At 44.2% G+C, this 22,631-nt stretch overlaps 1 protein-coding gene across 1 annotated transcript; it reads right to left on the minus strand.

Moving 5' to 3' along the window:
* Positions 1 to 10,561: 10,561 nt before the first annotated feature.
* Positions 10,562 to 12,663, minus strand: LOC125716539 (G-protein coupled receptor family C group 5 member B-like). Its single transcript, XM_048988967.1, has 3 exons — positions 12,489 to 12,663; positions 11,199 to 12,182; positions 10,562 to 10,730 (listed from the first exon to the last, which is right to left on the minus strand). Exons 1-3 carry the CDS (start codon positions 12,550 to 12,552, stop codon positions 10,585 to 10,587), a joined length of 1,194 nt encoding a protein of 397 aa, XP_048844924.1. The 5' UTR covers positions 12,553 to 12,663; the 3' UTR covers positions 10,562 to 10,584.
* Between the last annotated feature and the right edge of the window lie 9,968 nt (positions 12,664 to 22,631).

Genomic DNA, 22,631 nt, shown 5'->3' on the forward strand with positions numbered 1-22,631 from the left:
CAGATTAATTTCATGAGTGTTTTCTTGGAAAAAAAGGAAATTTCTAAGTGAGCCCAAACTTTTGAACAGTAGTGACGAATACAATTAAATTTATATATAGCCAAAAAACACAACAGTCACACAGATGATCATATACATTATGTTTTAATCATGTAATGATTACACTGTTGCAAATTTATTCCAGGTCTTCTCCCAATGGGCAGCAGCAGTGGGTCTATAGACCAAACCTGCATGTTCAGTTCAGTGTTTGGGTTGCCTCAGTGTGTCTGTGGGTGAGGTGCTGAATGAGGATCTGCAAAACTGCTCTGCTGTTCATCTCGGTCAGCTCGTACATCTGCATGTGGAAGGAAGTGCTGGGCCTTGGTTCTGCACTTCCATTCCTCTGACTTCCAGAACCAGCTTCATGTAAGAGTGGGAGGAAATAGTGAGGGTCAATGTAGTAAAAAAAGAAAGTACTGTACCTGACCTGCTGTCATTGAAGACAGAGTCCTAGCTCTCCACAATCCACTGGGGGGACAGGGAAATTCCCGCTTCTAAGTTGGCCTTCCTTAGGTGGGGGAGGACCTGCACAGAAACAACGTCATTGGGATCGGAGGGCTGCAAGGCTGGGCGCAAGCAGATGTGGGCCTTAAATGGCATGGAACAGTTATAGCAACCAGGCCTGTGGCACCAGCACCTCCGCCTGCAAGTGGTAATTCCAGCTGGTCATCTCATTCATGAATCGATAGTAAAAGAGACAGGTGATCCACAGCATGGTGGAGGTGAAGCTCATGACAAGGGGCAGAGGCCAAGGTCATCGGCACTGCAATGAGCAGGGCCAGCCGTACACACAGACCAAGGCCATAACAACAACAACAACAACAACAAATTTATTTTTATATAGCGCATTATCACAACATTACATTGTCTCAAAGCGCTTTACAGTATCCTCACCCAAAGCCCCCAGTGAGTAAGCCATAGGCGACAGTGGCAAGGAAAAACTCCCTAGAAGGAAGAAACCTTGAGAGGGACCAGACTCAAAGGGGAAGCCCATCCTCCAGGGGCCGGCAGGGATAGTCAAATAGAGAGAGGAGAGCAAGGAAGATAAGCCAATGCCGAAGCCGAGTCTTCATCCAATTGCCAGGCAACCAGAGGTAAGGCAGCGGGTCATACATGGAAGATCAGAACGGCGAGCTGGATGCAGGGACGTCACTGGTGGTGGTCGGGTGTGCTGGATATCTTGATAGATTGAGGTCTCCAGGCATCACCCCCAGGAGGAGTAGGGGAAATAAAATGTACAATTAGGCATAGTAGAGGAGGCTATTGGCAGTGCTAAAAGCTAGGTGAGTACAATATGAAGTGCAATCTGCAAGCTCCGGCAGATATGGCTATGGCAGCATCAGTAGGAGGGAGAGGCAAGTGGGAATGCCGGCATGGGGAGTCCCTGAAATGTCAGCACTCCAGTTCCACAAGAGATTGCAAAGCTAGAGTGACAGCACTGACAATCCAGTTCATCCAAAGCCAATGGCACCGATCCCCACCCAGCTCTACACCTCACACTACAGGTCTGCCTGGGAGTGAAGAGTTAGCTAGGGCTAGAACTAGTGTCCCTATACGCTAAACTAAACAGGTGTGTTTTTAGTCTGGACTTGAATATTGAGAGTGAACCTGAAACCCGCACATCCGGTGGAAGACCATTCCACAGCAGAGGAGCTTTGTAGGAGAAAGCTCTGCAGCCTGCCGTAGCTCTTTCTACCCTAGGCACTAACAGATATCCCATGGCTTGAGAGCGAAGCAAGCGTGGAGGGTTGTATGTGGTCAGCAGTTCACTAAGGTATTCTGGTGCAAGGCCATTTAGTGCTTTATAAGTTAATAGCAGTATTTTATAGTCAATTCGAGACTTAACTGGCAGCCAATGAAGAGAGGATAAGACCGGTGTAATATGATCAAATTTTTTAGTGTTTGTTAGAACTCTGGCTGCAGCATTCTGTACCATCTGAAGTTTATGCAAGGATCCAGACGGGCAACCCGATAGGAGGGCATTACAGTAATCCAGTCTGGAACTTACGAAGGCATGTATTAGTTTTTCTGCATCATTAAGTGAGAGCATCTTACGAAGCTTGGCTATGTTCCGTAGATGATAAAATGCAGTTCTAGTAATACTTCTTATGTGAGCATCAAAGCATAGATCTGAATCGACAAGAACGCCAAGATTTCTAACTACCATGTTAGGTTGTGTAGGAAGGTTACCAACGTTGAGGTGGTGGAACTTATTTCTAGCAGCCTTGGGACCAATTACCAGAACTTCTGTTTTTTCTGTGTTTAACATAAGGAAATTTTTTGCCATCCAGCACTGGATATCTAATAGACAGTCTTCTAACCGAGATAGCAGTGATATATCATCAGGGTTAACAGATATGTACAACTGTGTATCATCTGCATAACAATGAAACCCAATACCATGATTTCTAATAATGTTACCAAGAGGTAGCATGTATAGGGTAAACAGTAGCGGGCCCAGGACTGATCCCTGTGGGACACCATATTCAACTTTAGTGGCCTTGGATGATTCATTGTTCACATGGGCATACTGATAGCGATCAGACAAATATGAGCGGAACCAAGAGAGCGCTGTCCCTGTAATGCCAACTACACCTTCTAACCGGTCCAAGAGGATATTATGGTCCACAGTATCGAACGCTGCAGTTAAATCTAGCAATACCAACAGAGATACACAGCCACGGTCAGAAGCCACAAGTAGATCATTCATTACTTTGACTAGAGCAGTTTCTGTGCTATGGTTTGGTCTAAAGCCAGACTGATATAATTCATTGGCATTAGTTTTTTGTAGGAAAGAGGACAACTGACGAACTACAACCTTTTCCATGATCTTTGAAATGAAAGGAAGATTTGAGATAGGTCTATAGTTTCCTAAAACACTGGGTTCAAGATTTGGTTTCTTTAGGATGGGTCTGATAACAGCCATTTTAAAAGGTTTTGGAACATATCCAAGCCGAAGAGAAGAGTTTAACACATTTAACACGGTAGTGCCAATCTGTGGTGCAATTTCCTTGAAGAATTTTGTAGGAATTGGGTCTACAAGGCAAGTAGAGGATTTACAGGAGAAAATTAAGCTCAAAAGTTCTGAGTGTGTAATAGGAATGAATGATTCAAAGGTCTCATTATTGGTAGGCATAAGACTAGCAGGAGGCAGGCAGCCGTAAGTAGGTAAAGGTGTGCACTGTATGGTCTGTCTAATTGTAGTTATCTTACCATTAAAAAATGTAAGAAAGTCATCACTCTTAAGAGCTTGTGGGATTTGCAAGTTTAATGAGGAATTCTGTGTTATCCTAGCCACGGATTCAAATAGGAATTTAGGATTGGTTTTGTTCATGTCTATTAATCTGGAGAGATACACAGACCGAGCAGTTACTAGTGCTTGTCTGTATTTAGAGAGGCTCTCTTTCCAGGCAGATTTGAAAACTTCCAGTTTAGTTGAGCGCCATTTTCGCTCTAGCTTGCGTGATGCCTGTTTGAGTTCACGTGTATTATCAGAGTACCAGGGGGCAGGTTTGTTATTGCTATGCTTTATACTCCTAAGTGGAGCCACAAGATCTAGAGTGCTGCGAAGGGATTTTTCCATGTTTGAAGTTGCCTGTTCAAGTTCATTTACACACGATGCTTCAGATGTAAGGCTAAAGGACTGTGGAAGTTGTTTCATAAATGTTGTTGTAGTTAGTGCCTTAATAGAACGTCTGATTCTATACTTTGGAGTGGTGGTCAACAGGAGGCTATACTGGATTTCAAATGTTAACAAGTAATGATCTGAGAGCAGAGGACTCTGTGGCATAATAGACACATGTTCTACCAGGATGCCATGACTAATGATCAAATCAAGGGTATGGTTACAGACATGAGTAGGCCCGACTACATTCTGACATGCACCTACAGAGTCAAGAATAGCTGCAAACGCTGTTTTTAAAGGATCATTATCCTTCTCCATATGAATGTTAAAATCACCCACAATAACGGCTTTGTCAGTACTGACCACCAGGTTTGTTAAAAAATCAGCAAATTCCTTAAGAAAATCACTGTACGGCCCAGGCGGTCTATACACAATAACCATGGTGATTTGGGGTGACGAACTAGAAAAAGATGAGCCAGCAAGGCTAAGAACAAGAGTTTCAAATGTGCTGAAACTCACACCACATTTCTCAGACACTCCTAAGTTGGACTGAAAAATTGCAGCAACACCACCACCTTTGCGATTTGGTCGCGGGTTATGCTTATAACTGTATTCCGCTGGAGTAGATTCATTTAGTGCCATGAATTCATCTGGTTTAAGCCAGGTCTCAGTAAGGCACAGGGCACCAAGACTAAAATCAGTAATTATTTCATTTATTAATAGTGCTTTAGGGGCCAGTGATCTTATATTCAGAAGTCCAAGTTTAAGTTTAAATATTGCATCACAACTGTTTTCTAGTAACGGATTCATTGTGATTTTAATTAAGTTATTATGGCACACTCCACGGTGGAATAGTCCTCCATGATTAAAGACGCGGGGAGCAGACACAGTCTCAATGAAATGAACCCTAGGCGACGACTCTAAGCGACTAGCAGGCGGTCGGTTATGCCGGTTTGCCTGCCGCCTGGACTTGGCTCTAGTTAGTCAGCGATTTGCCTGTAGACTACGAGCTATGCTTTTAGACAGGAGGTCGGCACCAGCCCGCGAGGGGTGAATACCGTCCCTCTTCAAAAGCCCAGGCCTACCCCAGAACATCCTCCAGTTGTCTATATAACCTACACCATTTATCGGGCACCATTCCGACAGCCAGCGATGTAGCGATGATAATCTGCTGTACATTTCATCGCCACGTCTAGCAGGGATGGGGCCAGAGCACGTTACTGACACACACATCTTCTTCGCAATGTTGCACACCTCTTTAAAATTTGCCTTTGTGATCTCCGATTGCCTCAATCGGACATCATTAGTGCCGACGTGGATAACTATCTGAGAGTATTTACGTTTACTTTTAGCCAGCACTTTTAAATTTGCCGAGATGTCGGTCGCTCTGGCACCCGGGAGACAATTTACAATGGTCGCTGGAGTCGCTACTCTCACGTTTCTTAGAATAGAATCACCAATTATTAGAGCACTTTCAACAGGCGTCTCAGTGGGAGTTTCACTGAGTGGGGAGAACCTGTTGGAAACGCGGATAGGCGAATGGTGCCGGTGTAAGTTTGGTTTGGATTTGCGACTATGCCGCCGGGTCGTCACCCACTCGCCTTGCTGCGAAGGCTCTGCTGCCGGAGCAGGGGGAGACTTACTGGCTATCGCGGACATATCCGGAGCCGCTAATACTGAGTCAATAAAACTCTCATTCTCCTGAATGTTATGTAACGTCCGGATACGTCCCTCTAACACTACAATCTTCTCCGTCAGTCTAGCGACTAACTGACACTTCTCACATGTATAAATACCGCTAATGACTGGAGAAGAATAGCTAAACATATTACACTCAGAACACGGAACAGTAGACATGGCGTTGTACTTACGTAAACTGAGGCTGTAAGGCTGGAAGCACCTTCTTAATTGAACGAAGATCGTGGGTCGGTACTTGCGTAGGTGATTAATCCGTCGGGGTCTGGGAAATTTTATTTATTTATTTTGGAGGATTATTAATCTTGCGAAGCTTTTTCCCAATGACTTAACTCGAATTATTATTTAGGTGATATCTATGGTTTCCAATCAGCCATACATAGTGGCTGATACTGAGGGACCGGCTGACCTGGGTGCAGCACAATTGCCAGGATTCACTCAACAATGGCAATACCCTGCATTATGGCCAAGCCCACCTGGGCCTTGAAGCAGGAGTGCCAGAGCAGTCACACACCCTGGGTCGTTAGGTATGCTCAGGACACATAGCACCCCCAGAGGGCGTGCCAGGTAATGCAGTCATGCTCAATGACATACCAAAGCTAACGGCACAGCATGAGGACGGTGGCGAGGACGCGGGCCTCTGTGATGTGGCACATCAGCACTGGGGCCAGGCTCAGCAGGGCCAGGGCCACCCCACCTGCTGCCACCGCCACACCCCACACTGCATCCAGGTCACATAGTGCAGGGAAGGGCCAAACACACACTGTAGTCAAATCTTTGTGGGGACTGTCCATTCACTGCTATGGGCAGTGAATCCCACAATGACAACCTTAACTCCTGTCAAGCCCTAAGCTTCACCATAAATAACCAAACAAAATACAATTCTTTTGGCAGTTTAAATTTTTTGATTGCAGTAATAGATTTTTATGAAATGGAATTTCCCTTTGTGAGGACTGAAAAAAAAATGCCCCCTACAACGTCAAAATAATAGATTTTTAATGTATATCTAACCCACAAACACATAGTGTTTTGCTATTCTCTCTAAAGATACGGTTTGTGATCCAGACACCTCCCTTACCCCCACCCATACAGTCGTACATCCACCTTTATTTAGCAGCGTGTAAGAGCCTGCAAACAAACATGTATAGTTTACCCACCATTTTGTTTAACAGCTACACCACTGCTTCTAACTTATGGCCTATTTTTTCTGGTGTAGATACCATGTTGACCGTCAGCCTGTACAGGAGAAGCAGATTTAGAAGATAGGTGTGTGGGCTGTTAAGAGAGCATCACAACATGTCAGTAATTTCCACTGGGGGGGTTCATTATCGCTTTTAAAGATCAAGCCCACGACTTATCGTGCTTGATGACTAAGGCAGGTATCTGCTTGCACTTCCTGAAAAGTGAGTGGGGGGGGGGGTGGGATATGAGGGAAGTGGAGACTATTCTGCAGTCACTTTAATCACTGTACAACTACACTTGCTGTCAACAGGGCTGTGTGTGGAGTTGAGCATCGCCGCAGTACAGGGATACTACATCTTTGGTTGGATTGACCATAATCTGGTGGTAGACACACACACACACACACACAGCAGAGTTCCCCCCTTCAATGTGCATCGTATGTTGAGGTGAGGACTTGTTGTATATTTGGTCTGTTTAAATACATACCACCATCTTCAAAAAATAAAAAGTCCTTATAATTTTGTACATGGCATATAAAATGCTTCTGATTCTGATCTAGTATGATACATATTTGAAGACAAATCTCTGAGAGTTAATGTTTGCGATATGAGTTTATGTAATTGATTTTGAAATTGCTGACATTCCGAATCTGAAACCTTTATGCCCCATCAAACAAACTTTACTACACTACAACCAAGCATTACTTTGAAATAATATTCATAACACTGCAAGAAGTATTAGTGACTGAAAAAAAAGGCTTTGTGTCATTTGTGGTCATCGCCCCTCCCCTCCATGTCCCTTCTAGATGTGAGTGTGGGATGCAGAGAGACAGCGAGTAACGTCACTTGTCTTTACTGCAGCAATGGAACTGGGACACAAAACAGCCGTTGGACTCATGACAGGTAAAGACACAATCAGCGTTTCTATAGAGTTTGTGTTACGCTCACATTCATCAAACTTTTTTTAAAAAAATTATTTCAAATTTTACAGGAAGTAGGAAGTAGTTTTGCTCTACATTAACTGCACCTTCATAATGCCTTTATAATGCACAAAAACTTTTTTTTACTAATTATTTCAAATTATACAGGATGTAGGAAGTAGCAGTTGAAATATATATAATATTTTTAGCAAGAGATTCAAGAGTTGTAAAACATATTCTTAGGAATTCTTTAGTCTTTTATGTATGACTCTTCTTGTATTGCCTCTCTTGTTTGACATCAATTACTTAGATTCACATGCTTTGATATTGTATGCATTAATTGATAATTTACCAAAAGTTGAATAACCAAAAATGCACCCCTGAATGCATAAAATATGCTAATCTAACATTCCAGTCATTGACTAACCTTGATTGGAATAATCAGGCACCGATACAGACTGCAAACAAATAGCTACATTCAGTCTCACTTGTTTGTATATGGCAAGAATGATAAATCATTACCTGCATTACATATGGAATAATTACCTGAATCAAGGAGGGGATTATCAGCAGTTAACATAAATGGCCGCAGAATATTATGCTGTTATTTATCAGCTGATTAAGGTTCTTGGTCTGCATGTCTAGTTAGTTTAATTAATGTTTCTCTCCTTTAACATTAAAAAGCATCTCCACCGTGCCCAGAAGTCTGTATTTCAGAGGCACATGCAGCTTTCTGTCTGTGATTAACTTCTCTGACACATATCCTCTCTTCCCCATCGTCACAGTGTTGGCGTGTGTGGAAGCTGCTGTGGGCTGGTGCACAGTGTCCCAGCCTCAGGAATCCTGGGCCACCACCGGGGACTCCCTGACACTCAACTGCACCTTCCAGGTGCCAGACAAGTCTAGGGTTCGAGTGACCTGGTCTCATAGTGATGGATCCCAGGCAGGCAGAGTGCTGGTGTCCTCCAGCATTCGAGACAATAGAAGAAACGTATCAGACGATGGGGACCCCAAAGAGCTGGTGTACGAGGAGGGGGGACACAGTTGGTCCAGACTGACTCTAAGGAATACTAACTTCAACAATCAAGGGATCTACTTCTTTGAGGTGACAGTGGAGATCCCACACCTAGAGAAATGCTCCGGCAATGGAACGAAAGTTCTAATTGGTAATTTGGGACACATAATGTCACCACAATAGGTTGTAGTGATACGTGGGGCTGCAACAAATAATAGAAAAACCTCATTTTACTTCCCCATGGAATTGTGATGAGCGTAAACTAGCTCACATACATCATGTATTTATTATTGGCAAGGTTTCTAAAAGGAGTGACTGTAAACGTAGCGTGACAATAAAGTCTTCCTTTACCACTTCCCTCCACAGAAACTCCGCCTGCAGATACAGAGGGTAAAGTAGAAGCTCTCTTTGTGTGTCTGTATTTGCACACATTTCGTGAGGACAGGACAGGGCTGCAGTGAGCTGATAGAGGAGCGTGTTCTGTGTGCATGCTCTTTAACAGGACACACATCTGAAACATATATTTTTTTCATAGTACACAGACTATGACACCACAAGATTATATTTTTATTTTGGATTGACCATTTATTCTTCCTGATGTCAATGTTTTCCTTACATGACATCAGATCTGTGGTAGGTGAGTCTGGCCTCAAGTCTCCATATGAATGGAGTCAGTCTTGTCACACACAATTCCTTGTATTAGGTTTTGACCCCGGCTCAAACATTATTCTAATATACATGCAGCATGGTTTTTCAGACCTGTGGTCAGCCTTTCAAAATCCTATTTCTACAGTGCTAGATTTGTATTAGCCACTGTCCGCACCTGCCTCAAGTCTGCCCCCATCAGGCCCGTCCCTAAACAGGCAGCGGTCAGGACCCTGAATGACTACCATCCAATGGCCCTGACCCCCATCATCATGAAGTGCTTTGAGCGGCTGGTCCTAGCACACATCAAGAAGAACATACCTCCCTCCCTGGACCAACATCAGTTTGCCTACTGGTTAAACAGGTCATCTGAGGATGCCATTACATTGGCCCTCCACACTGTGATCCTGGTCCCCACATGGGAAAACTGTATTTTTTAAAATCTGTGACTGCAATAAAAAATACTAAAAATGCAAAAACCCTTGCATTTTGTTTGGTTACTTATGGTTATGGTTAGGGCTGGGTGGGGGTTAAGCTGGTCATTGTCAGCATTAGTATTTTTCCCATAGAAATGAATGAGCAGTCCCAAAAAAGCTATGATTACACGACTGTGTTTGTGTGTGTGTGTGTGTCTATCTGTGTGTGTAGGTTAAGTATATATTACATTGTGAAGACCAGGTTTTTCAATCCCCACAAGGGGAAACTCAGTTTCATAAAAATCTGAGTGCAAAGAAAAATCTGAAGATGCCCAAAGTCTTTTAGCTGTTTGGTTACTTACGGTTCAGATTGTCATTATTGGATTTGGGTTTTTCCCATAGGACTGAATGGGCAGAATGAGACCCTTCTTTGTGCCTGCTTATAGATTTCAGGCTCACCATAACCCTGCCTTGGATAAGAAATCATACGAAAGCGACGGAAGTGGAAATTAATATATAACCACTTTAAAATGCACTTTTAATATAGTGTATATATATATAAACATGTTGAGTAAAGTGATGACATAACCAGGGATTGCCAACTTGTCCACAGAAGAACAAAAGGTCTGTGACATGGTAAGAAATGCATTTTGGTCAGAATGTAGATCAGAATTTCCCATAGTATTGACCCCTGAACATAACTGTCATGTTTACCTGATTAGACGTCACTAAAAATCAAGTCAAAATCAGTCTAAAACCATTGTTTAAATTTTGTCTTCCTGATTACTCAGCAGTGTTGTGGACGTAACACACAGCATAGCAGGTGAGCGCCCAAATAAAGGGACTGTGCTCCTTCGTATTAAAATTAAAAATGAAAGCTTTAGTAAATTATATTAAATTGTGGATATAAAATACAAATAAATTCTAGAGAATCTCCAACATGAATCTTCTTATATATCATATAGTGAATACAATTAAATGCTTATTTAACCCTTTAGCAACAAAACACACCAATTACACAGATGGTCATAAAAAATACATATTTTAATCATGTAAGTATTATATTCTTGCAGATGTCCAGTGGGGAGCAGCAGCTGGTCCATGGCCAATCGAGCAGAACCATCCTGCTTAAAATCCCGATTTCTGTGTATGCCAAATGTGATATATTCCGGTGGAGGTGGAGGGCATGGGCTCCTGCAGATGACAAACAAGTATTTAGTGACCTTATAAACATCCTTCAGCAGTTCAGTGGTGACACTTAAAAGTTTTGACTGGGATTGCTGAGGGCTACTTGTGTATACATGCACCCCCTAAACAGCATGATGTAACTCGGACTGATGGGGGTGCAGCCCAGTTCTAATTTAACCTGCATCCATGGTATTTAGACTCTGGTCAGGTGAGGTCTGAGGAACAGGGAAAGGCCTGTAGACCAAACCTGAATGTTCAGTGCAGTGTTTGGGTTGCCTCATTGTGTATGTGTGTGAGGTGCTGAATGAGGAGATGCACTCACTGCGTTGCTGCTAATCTCCATATGGAAGGATGTGCTGGGCCACTGACTTTTTGAACCAGCTTCATGTAAGAGTGGGAGGAAATAGTGAAGGTCATGCTCTCTCTCAAACACACAAACAGTAGGTCAATGTAGTAAAACAGAAAGTACTGTACCTGAGCTGCTGCGTGACGGAGAGCCCTGGCTCTCCACACTGGGCTGGGGGGACAGGGGAAGGCCTTCCTCTATACTGGCCTCCCTCAGGCGGGGCTGGGCCTGCTCCCGAACATCATCTGTACCAGAGGGCTGCGGGGCTGGGCGCAGGCAGGCATGAGCTTGAGGAGCGACATGGAGAACCAGCAGCAGCCAGGCCTGTGCCACCAGTACCTCTGCCTGTAACTGGTCCTTCCAGCTGGAGGACTGGCCAGGAAACACTTTTTTGAAGTTGTATAGTAAATAGAATACCCAAATAAGGAAAGAAGCGACGCTCATGAGGAGCAGACACAAGGCCCGGCATCTCCACTGTGGCTGCCCCTGAAACAAGCCACAGGCCAAGGTCAATGGCAGTGCTAGGAGCAGGGCCAGCCCGTACATGCAGGCCAAGCTGAAATGTGGCGGCTGGTACTGGCAGACGGGCTGGCCCGGGTGCAGTGCAATTGCCAGGATCCAGTCGACAATGGCTATGCCCTGCATTAAGGCCATGCCGATCAGCACCCCTGCCAGGGGTCTGAAACCGGAGCACTTGAGCAGTCGCGCACCCTGGGTCGCTTGGCAGGCTGTGGCCAGGACAAACAGTGCCCCCCAGAGTGAGTGCCGGGCAATGCAGACAGTGTCGTCACGCTCGATGACATACACAAAGCTTAGGACGCAGAGCATGAGGACGGTGGCGAGGAGTAGGAGCAGCGGTGCCACCCCACTGCGAGCCTCAGGTTCTCTGATTTGACGCAGGCGGCAGAACAGCACCAGGGCCAGGATCAGTGAGGCTAGGGCCCCTATGCCTGCCGCCAATGTCACTGCCTGGCCCCACACTGCATGCAGGTTACACAGCGGCCTCTTTGGGAAAGAGCCACAGCCTTGAGGAGAAGCCTCATCTTCGGCAAAGCCGCTGCCCACCAGGGAGAAGATGAGGAGGACATACAAGAAGGAGGGAAATGCCATTGCTGACAGAAACAGAGAGAGACGACAAAATCATTTTATGGGTGGAAGAGGCGTTAGTCCATTATAAACAGTGTACCACAATGTAGGACACATGACCTGTCACTTTTGTGACATCTCAGCAACATACTATAAGTTTTTAACTACTGCAAAAGAGTGTACTGTGAGATAAGCAGGCTTCTACAGTTTAGGAAATAAAATAGAGAATTTTCTTATATATCTGAGTCTTTCAAAAGGAAAAGGAGGAGTGGATTACTTTATAGCTAATTTGCAGGTTTGATGTACACATTTCGGATAGGGGGGTTACGTACCTTGTCGACGTCTGTAGTCTTCACCAGCTCTCAAAACACACCAACCACCTGAGTTCATTTTCATACAAATGCCAAGTATTGCGGTGAGCTACGTATATAAGAACGCTTGTCACGTGACGATTATTACGTCTTCTAGAATCTCAGAAACGTCAAAATTGGCACTTCGAAAGAGATAACGTCATTTTGAATACAAGCAAGAAAACTTCGAACAAAAACAAGCAAATGTGGCGAATTCGACTTCCTGCACCTAATTGTTCCCTTAAACGTCTTTTAGGAACCCTAAGGGGAACACGTAAATGTGTTTGTCGCAACCGATTGTATTGTAAGGAAACTAAGTAAGACTTTAAGAAAAATGTTTTGTGCAACCGCCCATGGTTCCAGGTTCCTTTGCGGTCTTCACCGAGAACTTTTGTAGCTTCTGACCACTTTCGTGTGTCGTTTTTTCACGGCATAACAGGACCTTAATGTTAAATAATTTAAATAAGCATGTGAGACTCAAAACTCGTAGGTTAAAGTTAACAAATAATTTCATAAGAAACTACACCGCCACCCTAAAATTGGAAGATGAACAAGTCGTTTTGTTAGTTCTTTATTAGTAATGGGGGGAATAGATTGTGATCAAAATGGGGTACAGCATCTTATTTACATGTAATTTCTACGACGCGCGACTATAGATGGATAGTTCGAACTTGATTAAATAAATGCATGTATGTATAAACAAACAAATAAATATTGTACAAAAGGTCCTCTGGCTGTTAAGGATGTGGTATCCAAATCTCTTGTTATTTGGTTAATCTTCATTAATTCAGAAAGGATACTATTCGGAAGCAGCCATTCGTTTATTGTTTCCCTGGTTGTACATGGGGCACGCAGGGAGCGAATTTAGTTGCGGTCTCCATTTTTTCTTTTCAGTAGTATTAAATATATGTCTTGTTAGCTTTAGCTTTGCGGTTGTAGCGAGCAGGCATACGTTTGTGAAAGACCTGTTTATTTACTTGTATAGTACAAAACAAATGTGTACTACTTCGCTGCAGAGGTGGAGATTTCAGATCCAGAGAGTACAAATCCAGACCCAGATTTTGTTTCAACCAACCACTTGAGTATAAAGAGTCACAGTCACAGACTACCCAACTGGTTGGTTGAAACAAAATCTTGGTCTGGATTTATACTCTCTGGATCTGAAATCGCCACCTCTGCTCCGCTGCATACTGAAACATGCCTATCAGCCTTGTACTACATTTTTGACTGAAGTATTACAGTCAGGAGCGGAGCTATAGGTGTGGCGGGCGGGGCCACCGCCCCTGGGTCCGGGCCCTCCCCTGGATCGGAGAAGGCCCTCCCCCCTGCAAAATGGGGACCGTCGCATATAATAAATACACATAAATTTATATTGACATAATCCATCCGAGACTCTTGATAGTTGGAATATAATAATAGAATTTGTAATGTGACTTGCTATTTTATATATCTTTCATCTTTTGTATACATTCTTATTATGGTGGGTGTATGGTGTAATTTCTAATTTTTTGAAAACAAAATCTGTAAAATCCCTACAAAACACTTAATTTACAATACATAGTAAATATTTTGAAGTCAAACTAAGCTGTTCCTTTCGTATTTAATGGATTTCTGTTTGAGGAATTTGCAACAAAACTGCAGTGCATGATGGGTAGGATGTCTAACGTCCTCATCCGTCTGATGACATACTTTAAGACTGGGAAGGTGCGTAATGTTCATACCTGGTTGCGTTTGTTGGTCCAGAAAGTAATTCAATTTCGTCGCGTGGGTTACGTTCTTAAAAACTGCTTGGATATATCCCGATTATATGCCGTGGACCTTTTAATTTGTTTGCAGTTTCGCCAGGTAGACTACCTTCTTTAAACTGCGTTTAGTTAGACTACATATTTCGGGATGTTTATTGTAGTCTTTGTAAATATGTATATAGTTTAACCTAACCCAGTCACTTAAGTGAGCAAGCCAGCTCAACTAGGTGTCGGTCCCAAACCCGGATTAATGGGAAGGGTTGGTGTCAAGAAATAAAGAGAGTGTATCTTCACTGCATCACTGATGTCAAAATGTGGGAAATATGTGGTTGTATAAATAAATGCGTTAAAATAGGTTAATGATTCTGTGCTGTCTAAATTGTATAAAAAAATCTAGGCATAGCCAAACAAATCTCCTGTCTGAAATGGCGTAGAAAACGCAATTTAGCCACTAAAACGTTACAGTTTTTGTGAGGGACAGTCCATTAATTCTACCAATTTGCATGTGTAATTGAGCATGGATGTTGTTTTCTATCCTACCTGGTGTCTGATGAGCTACACAGGTCTGCTTTGGGTAAATACCAGAAATAGGTGTGGCTCATCAGAAGCAAGGTAGGATAGAAAACTACTGGATAGCAGTTCTCTAGGACCGGAGTTGGAGACCCCTGTTGTAGTCCATCTGCCTCAAGGTTCCACACGTTGTGCATCTTGAGATCAGGTCATGTCAGTGGCCTTTACTACGAAGCAGGGTTACTGGCTTATCGGGGTAAGTTGTCCGATTTAAAGTAATCTGGGCAAAATGTACGTGAACGAATACGAAGTCCATTTAAACTGTGGTTCGACAAGTTATCCTAATAAGCCAGTAACCCCGCTTCGTAGTACAAGCCACAGGTTGGGAAGCATGTGCTGATGCAGCTTGTTGTTACACCCACCACCCGGCTGGCAATATACACAGTCCAGCCCCACACTGGAAATGGCTGGTTTTGATTACTTATGGCACAAGAAGTTCAAGCGATGTCTGCCCTTCGTGGGTGTGGCAAAAAGGTGGAGGCGCGCGGCCGGAGAAACGGAAATCGGTGGCTGTTTTCTTTGTGGGGTCCGCGCGCTTATGCGTTAAATGGGGGGGACTTCTTTTTTCTTTCTCCAGAAACCTAAACTAGGGCACAAGCCGTGTTTGCGCTTTACCTTGTATGCGGTTGCGGATTGGTGAAATTGTACCGCAGTAAGGAGTTTTTTTTGCCAAATGGAAGAGGCGCTGCAGCCGACGACAGAGCGCGTGGCAGAGTTACCGAACTGACCGGGAGCTCAGACTGTCCTGAGTGCGCGGAATGACTCTCTCATTTCGCTGTGATAAGCAGGAAGAGGAGACGGGTTTTCTTACGATAAGGGATATCTGGCGTTTTTCTTCTGATCGGTACTGCAGTGAGACTGAGTGTTGTATGCGGTAATCTCTGGGCCGCGGAATGGTGACGCCCGTCATATTCGCCTGGGACGGAGTTATATGGACGCTTGAACGGACTTTTCCTTGCCCTGCCGTACAGCCATCCTCCAGGGCAGCAGCTCACTGCCTCAGACTGGTAATGTTACTCTAAACAGTCCAGCTACTGTTGTATGTCGCTATAAAATGTGAAACCTGTTTCTTTGAATACGTTCGAATATATTCCCGAGTAATCCTCTTGAAGGGAATAACTACTTATTTTTGTTGTTGATGTTCTTGATTTACTATAGTGAAAAGTTTATTTACTTTGTTTTACAACCACAAAGACCAGACGTCTGTTGGTTTATGTGCTTTTATTATTTCTGTATATACCTGTATCAGTAAGGTTAACTTTTGTTAGTGTGTGTCTTATTTCACTGAGGAACTAGTTGTTGACTCTTACCCTTGAACCTGTGGGAAAGAAAAGGGGGTTACCTAAAAGGAAAAATAATATACTTTTATAGTTTACACTCTGTTGTATTTTCTAGTGTTATAGTTACCTAGGAGTTGGAGCGCCTCATCCATCCTGCTGGATCTGGTAAAGGTGATTCCATTGTTATGTCTGATAAACATTCTAGCATATATCACACAAGTACGTTGGCCTCCTTGTCTCCTATGTCCGCTGAAGCCTTCCTTTCCACATATTTAGCAAACACACCCACCTTTTGGAGCTTTGCAGCAAGATAGGCACAAACATGCTCTCACCTGAGATTACTGACGATAAAAGCACTGAGTGTGGCGATTCGGATCCTGAGATTCACCCAGTCTTCCTCGGTAATCCCTACACTTGTACGAGGCAGTGCGGTACACACCACCGCCACGCACTGTTACAGCTATGTGGGTGTGGCCTCTCTCTAAATACGATATAATGTACTGTACTCGTCCTTCATAAGTATTGGTTTTTGAAATAAAGATTAAAAATGGTTTACTTAAACACAAGCATTGCCATAATTGATCAGTTAATTGTGGTGGCCACTATGCAGTGTGGATGATTCACGCCCCCATGTGATGCTGTGCGATTTCAGCACGTTACTTGGAGTGGGGCGCAATTTAAAACATGAATTATTTCAGGAAATTCACATTTAATATTTTTGGACTGCTGGTAACTGAAACTGTAGGAAGCAAAACCACAGGGAGACCACTGTGAACATTTACAACCTCAAAAACACTGACCTGGTTAAGGCATAATATTTTGAAAGCCTTAATTGGTTCAACTCAAATTTTAAGACGTTTTATGACTTTTAATTGTCCCGTGACACCTTGTATACATTTATCTGCCCTAACATGTTCTTCCTAAAAGAAACAGGCCCTTTCTGCCTGTTTTTATGTGAAAATACATTATTCTGCTATACATACAGCATGGATTTCAGAATTGTGACCAGCGTCTGCTTTCTGTGTGCTTGGTTCTTAATTAATCTTCAGATACTTAGTGAATATTTATTTGATTATAATATACTATTACACACTGAGGTTCCCCCCTCATTCTTATCACTTTATTTCACCTAATAAAATTATGAGCCTGGCCAGCTCGTCCCCTGCCCACATGTAATGCCCAAAATTTGGGATATCTCAGTGCGTGTTAGAGCTCAGCCGTGGGATGGAGCGCGCATCGCCCGGCACTTTCTCGAGACTTACATGTTGGTCTCCTGCCAGGATTGAAAAGGGCTCCCCAGTCTGAGTGAGGGTAGGTGATGATGGCACGTCCGAGTGTGAATAGCTTTGCAGTGTCAATGTGTTGGTTCAATCAATTATCACAATAACTATAATATCAATTTGCACTTTCTATATACGCCTGTTTTTTATATATACCTATAATCTCTTGTATTGGCAGTTTTATTCTTCTTAATGATATATGTATATAACTATAATTATTTGATATCACTTGATAAGGGATTATTTTGCATTGCCTTTGATCCAATGTCTTGGTATTGATTTTAATGCAAGGTTGTTTTGTATTGCTTGTAAAGAATCGTTTTTAGAAGCATCTAAATGTGCCTGTTTGTTCCTTCAAGAGCCCTATATCACCCTCAAATCACCTTAAAACATACTGTGATTTCCTCTACTCGAGGAATTGACCCCCACCACCACATTATTGTGCTGGAATTGTTCCTTCCAAAATCTATTTCTGCAGTTCTAGATTTATGTTGTGATGATCCTAAATAAAATTAAAGCTCGCATATTTGCTTCTTGCAGATCACGTGGTCCTGTTGGCGTTGACGGGTGGTGACCTGTGACCTGCAGCCTGCACTGGGCCAGTTTGCAGCTGAGTGTGAAGCAGCCAGGATGAGGATCAGCACCTCAGTGTGAGGCCATTATTCTCGACTGAAAAAGGGTGGATTACCATTTCCTGGTGGGGGATGAGTTGCTGCTTCAAGTGTAGGAGTTTAAGTACCCTGGAGTAAGAGAAGGGAACAGGAGATCGACAGATGGATTGGTGCATCATGGGCAGTAATGCAGACGTTGTACCATTCTGTTAGGGTAGAGAGTTAACTGAGCCAGAAGGCAAAACTCTCAATTTACCAGTTGATCTATGTTGCTACCTTCACTTATGGTCATTAGCTCTGGGTAGTGACATAAAGAGTGAAACTGCAAGCATGAGTGGCAGAAATGAGTTTCCTCCATAGGGTGTCTTGGCTTGAAGAGAGGGTGAGGAGCTTGGACATTTGGGAGGGGCTCAAAGCAGTGCTACTGCTCCTCTGCATTAAAAGGAGCCACTTGGTGTTTTGGGCATCTGTCTAGAATGCCTCCTGGATGGCTACCTGGGGAGATGTTTTGGGTATGTTCAACTGGGAGGAGGCCCCAGGGCAGACCGAGGACACGCTGGAGTGATCTCTTGGCCTGCCTGGAAATGCTTTGGTATTTCCTTGGTGGAGCTGGCTGGTGAGAGGGAGGTCTAGGCATACCTACTTAGGCTGCTGTGCCGTGACCTGACCCCAGGTAAGTGGCGGATAGTAGTTGGATTGGATGGGCTTTAGTAAATATTAAATTGTGGATATAAAATACCAATTACAAAGATGATATACATTACTTTAATCATCAAATTATTATACTGTTACAAATTTTTTCTAGTTCTTCTCCCAATGGTCAGCAGCAGTCTGCTCATAGCCAATTGAGCACAGATGTGCTCCTCAGCATCCAGATGTGTCTCTCTGGCAAGGTGCAGAACTTCCTGTTCCAGTCTCAGAAAAGAACAACAACAGGAAAATATAACAAGCACATGTCCTTCAGCTGGTACTCTGCACCCTGTACACATACAGCTAGTCTTCCCCCCACCAGATTAATCCCCACCAGTTTTAATCATGCAATGCATGTACTGTTGCTTATTTATTCCATCCAAATTTCTGTTGGTATCACAGTCTCTGAAAACAACAAAACCACAACAGCTGTGGCAGAAGACCTCCACAAATATCCCTCAGCTGGTACTCAGAATCCTGGAGACAGTCAGCTTCCCCCTCCCCTCCCAATGGTCACCAAAGCTGCCTCTCTGTGTAATAAAAAGAAAGTGCTGTACCTGAGCTGCTGTGCAACGCAGAGCCCTGGCTCTCTGCAATCGACCGGGTGGACAGGGGAATGCCCTCTTCCACACTGGCCTCCCTTGGGGTTGGGGTAATCAATTCCTTGTATAGATGGTGTGCCAGATAGATGGCATAGCAGTGGAGTAGCTCATGATGAGCCGACTCGCAATGCTGTATCTCCACTGTGGCTGACCCCAAGCCACACCACAGGTCAAGGTCATCAGCACTGCTATAAGCAGGGCCAGGCAGACCAAGCTGATACCCAGCGGCTTGTACTGACAAACCAGCTGGCCTGGGTGGAGTGCAATCAGCAGGATCCACTCAAGAATGGTGATACCCAGCGCTACAGGGCAGTCATGGGCGTCAGGAATGGTGTGCAGTAGCAGCAGCAACGAAGTCTGTGCCACCAGCATCTCTGGCCTTTGTAACTGGAGGACTGGATGTTCAGCTTTGTCATGGCCCGATAGTGAGCCAGACAGATGCCCCACATCATGCCACAGGTGAAACTCATGATGAGCGCAAACATGACCCTGAACCTGGACTGTGACTGCCCCTGAGCCAAGCCACAGGCCCAGGTCATCGGAACTGCTATGAGCAGGGCCAACCCGTACATGCAGATGAAGGCAATTTGCAGTGGCTTGTACTGACTGACCTGCTGGCCTGGATGGACCACAATTGCCAGGATCTATTCAATAATGACGATACCCTGCATTATGGCCAAGCCTATTGCCAGCGCAGCCAAGGCCCTGGAGCAGGAGCGCGCCGGAGCAGTCACACACTCTGGAAAGTTAAGTATGCAATACTCAGGTCAAGGCAATTGGTACTATTAACAGCAGGACCAGCCCGTATGGGCAGACCATGCTGATACGCAGCGGCTGATACTGACAGACAGGCTGGCCTGGGTGTAGTGCAATCGCTAGGATCCACTCAAGAATGGCAAGACCCAGCACTACAGCCAAGCCTATCGCCACCTCCGCCATGGCCCTGAAGCAGGGGCACCGGGGCAGTCGCACACCCTGGGTCCCTTGGTATGCAATGCCAAGGATTAACAGTGCCCCCCAGAAGGAGTGCCGGGCAATGCACACATGCTCCTCTTGATAACGTGGACAAAGCTGAGAGCACAGAGTATGACTATGGTGGTGAGGAGTAAGATCAGCGAGGCCACTCCACTGCGAGCCTCAGGCTCTGTGATGCGCCACAGGCGGCACAGCAACATCAGGGCCAGGATCAATGAGGCCAGGACCACCACGCCTGCCGCCTCTGCCACCGCTACACCCCACACTGCGTCCAGGTCACACAGCGCAGTGAAGGGCCTCTTCAGGAGGGAGCCACAGCCTCGAGGAGAAGCCTCATCCTCTGCAAAGCTGTGGCCCACCAGGGAAAAGATGAGGAGGATATGGAACATGGAAGGGAATGCCATTGCTGACAGAGAGACGACAGAATCATTTTAGGGGTGGAAGAGGCATTAGTTCATTATAAACAATATACTGCTATGTAGGACACAGCACCTGTGACAAAGTCAGATCAGCATAGTGTCAGTGTTTAACCACTGCGGAAAAGTGTATTGTGAGATAAGCAGGTTTCCACAGTTTAGGTAAACAAATGGAGAAGCAGAAGGATACATCAGTCTTTCGAAAGCAAAAAAGTGGATGAAATTTATTATTTTTTTAATTCCCACAATTTTTTACTACTAGCCTACTGGAATAGTTCAGTACACAATGGGAGTACAAGTGCAACGTGCTTTTCTTTTGTATCCAGCGTACTGGTGGTTGGTATTTTTGTACATAATTTGAGCATAATTTGCAGTCTTTAAAGGACACATTTCGATAGGGGGTTACCTTGCCGAAGTCTGTCGTCTTCACCAGCTTGTAAGTCACGATATTCACCTATGCTCATTCTCATCTGAATTCCCAAGTATTCTTTTAGCTACATGTATATATAAGAACGCTTGTTAGGTAATGATCTGATTATTGCGTGTTTTAGAATCTCAGCAACGTCAAAACCGACACTGAAAAAAAACGACACCGAATAAAAACAAGCTGATTTCTCAAGTCGCACTTCCACTAGTATGCTGATGTACAAGATCAGTAGTGGGCCATTACAAATTCTCAAAATATCTTAAATTCCACTTTTGCCTATTAAGTCCTTGAAAAGTATTACACGGTGGTCCCTCCTTATCGGTGGTTTTGTTACCCGTGGTTTCAGCTACCTTGTCTCCGAAAATGTTAAATGGGGAAAAAATAATCAGTTTTAAACTGCGCCAGGCTGAGCAACCTGATGAAATCCCATACCGTCCCAGCCGGGGGTGTTTTATCGAGCAATGCTACCTATTGCGACGTGCTGTCGAGTCTTTCTGCGCATGTGCAGTTCCACCGTTTTGGGATTTAGGGGTTTTTGGGGGTTAGGGTAAGGGTTGGGGCTATCGATTAGCACTACGGTAACTCAACTCGTCAGAACACCGGACGTATATCACCCCTCCATCCAGCGTATCCATACTGTTGAGTACCCACCTCGGTTATCCGATCTATTGTCGCGGTATGGTAATGCTTGTCTTCAAGCAATCGTGTTTTTTAGAGAGGGATCACATTCACATAACTTTTATAATGGTGTATTGTTATAAATGTTCTACTGCTGTTAATAGAACATCATAGTTGTCTCTTATTGTCCCTAATTTACAAAATCAACTTTATCATAGGTATTTATGTCTAGGAAAAAACGTAATATGCTGTATGTAGGTTGCGGTGCTCTCTGTGGTTTCAGGCATCCGCTGGGGGTCTTGGAATAAGGGGTGGCTACTGGATTTAGTCTAATGTTGAAAACTATCTAATGTTGAAAGTTTAAATGTGACTCTCCCTAAGGGGTATACTACCAAGTCTGTTTTTAATCACAGACCTTTGATTTCCGCAGGCAGAGATGCACATAGCAGTTATTTTGCATTTTGAGCCCTTTCGCTATGTGTGCTATATCATGTTCATATCTATGAAAAGAGACGATCTCTGCTATAACAAGATATTGGTTCAGCATTTTGAATTGTTTATGGGCAAATTTTGCTTAATTTTAGGATATTTGCACTTTCATCTCGCGTTTGCTTGCTTACATGCACTGGTGGTGAATGGATACAGTGCAGTTACTAATAAAGATGGATAGAAATACATAATCAGAAAATCAAGTAGTCCTCCCCAGCTTCCATTGCTGTAAGAATGGGAGGAAATAGTGAGGGTCATGCTCTCTCTCAAACACACAAACAGTAGGTCAATGTAGTAAAAAAGAAAGTACTGTACCTGAGCTGCTGCGCGATGGAGAGCCCTGGCTCTCTACACTGGGCTGGGGGGACAGGGGAAGGCGCTCCTCTATACTGGCCTCCCTCAGGCGGGGCTGGGCCTGCTCC

The sequence above is a fragment of the Brienomyrus brachyistius genome, chromosome 21 (genome assembly GCF_023856365.1).
Source record: "Brienomyrus brachyistius isolate T26 chromosome 21, BBRACH_0.4, whole genome shotgun sequence".
NCBI lineage: Eukaryota > Metazoa > Chordata > Actinopteri > Osteoglossiformes > Mormyridae > Brienomyrus > Brienomyrus brachyistius.

What these genes read in the sequence shown, in the direction of transcription:
- LOC125716539 (XM_048988967.1), bottom strand. Translation starts at nt 12,552, where the DNA reads ATGAAAATGAACTCAGGTGGTTGGTGTGTTTTGAGAGCTGGTGAAGAC. An exon ending in AGACTACAGACGTCGACAAG is followed by an intron (nt 12,183 to 12,488) that starts GTACGTAACCCC and finishes TGTTTCTGTCAG; the next exon opens with CAATGGCATTTCCCTCCTTC. An exon ending in TCCGTCACGCAGCAGCTCAG is followed by an intron (nt 10,731 to 11,198) that starts GTACAGTACTTT and finishes TGTCATCTGCAG; the next exon opens with GAGCCCATGCCCTCCACCTC.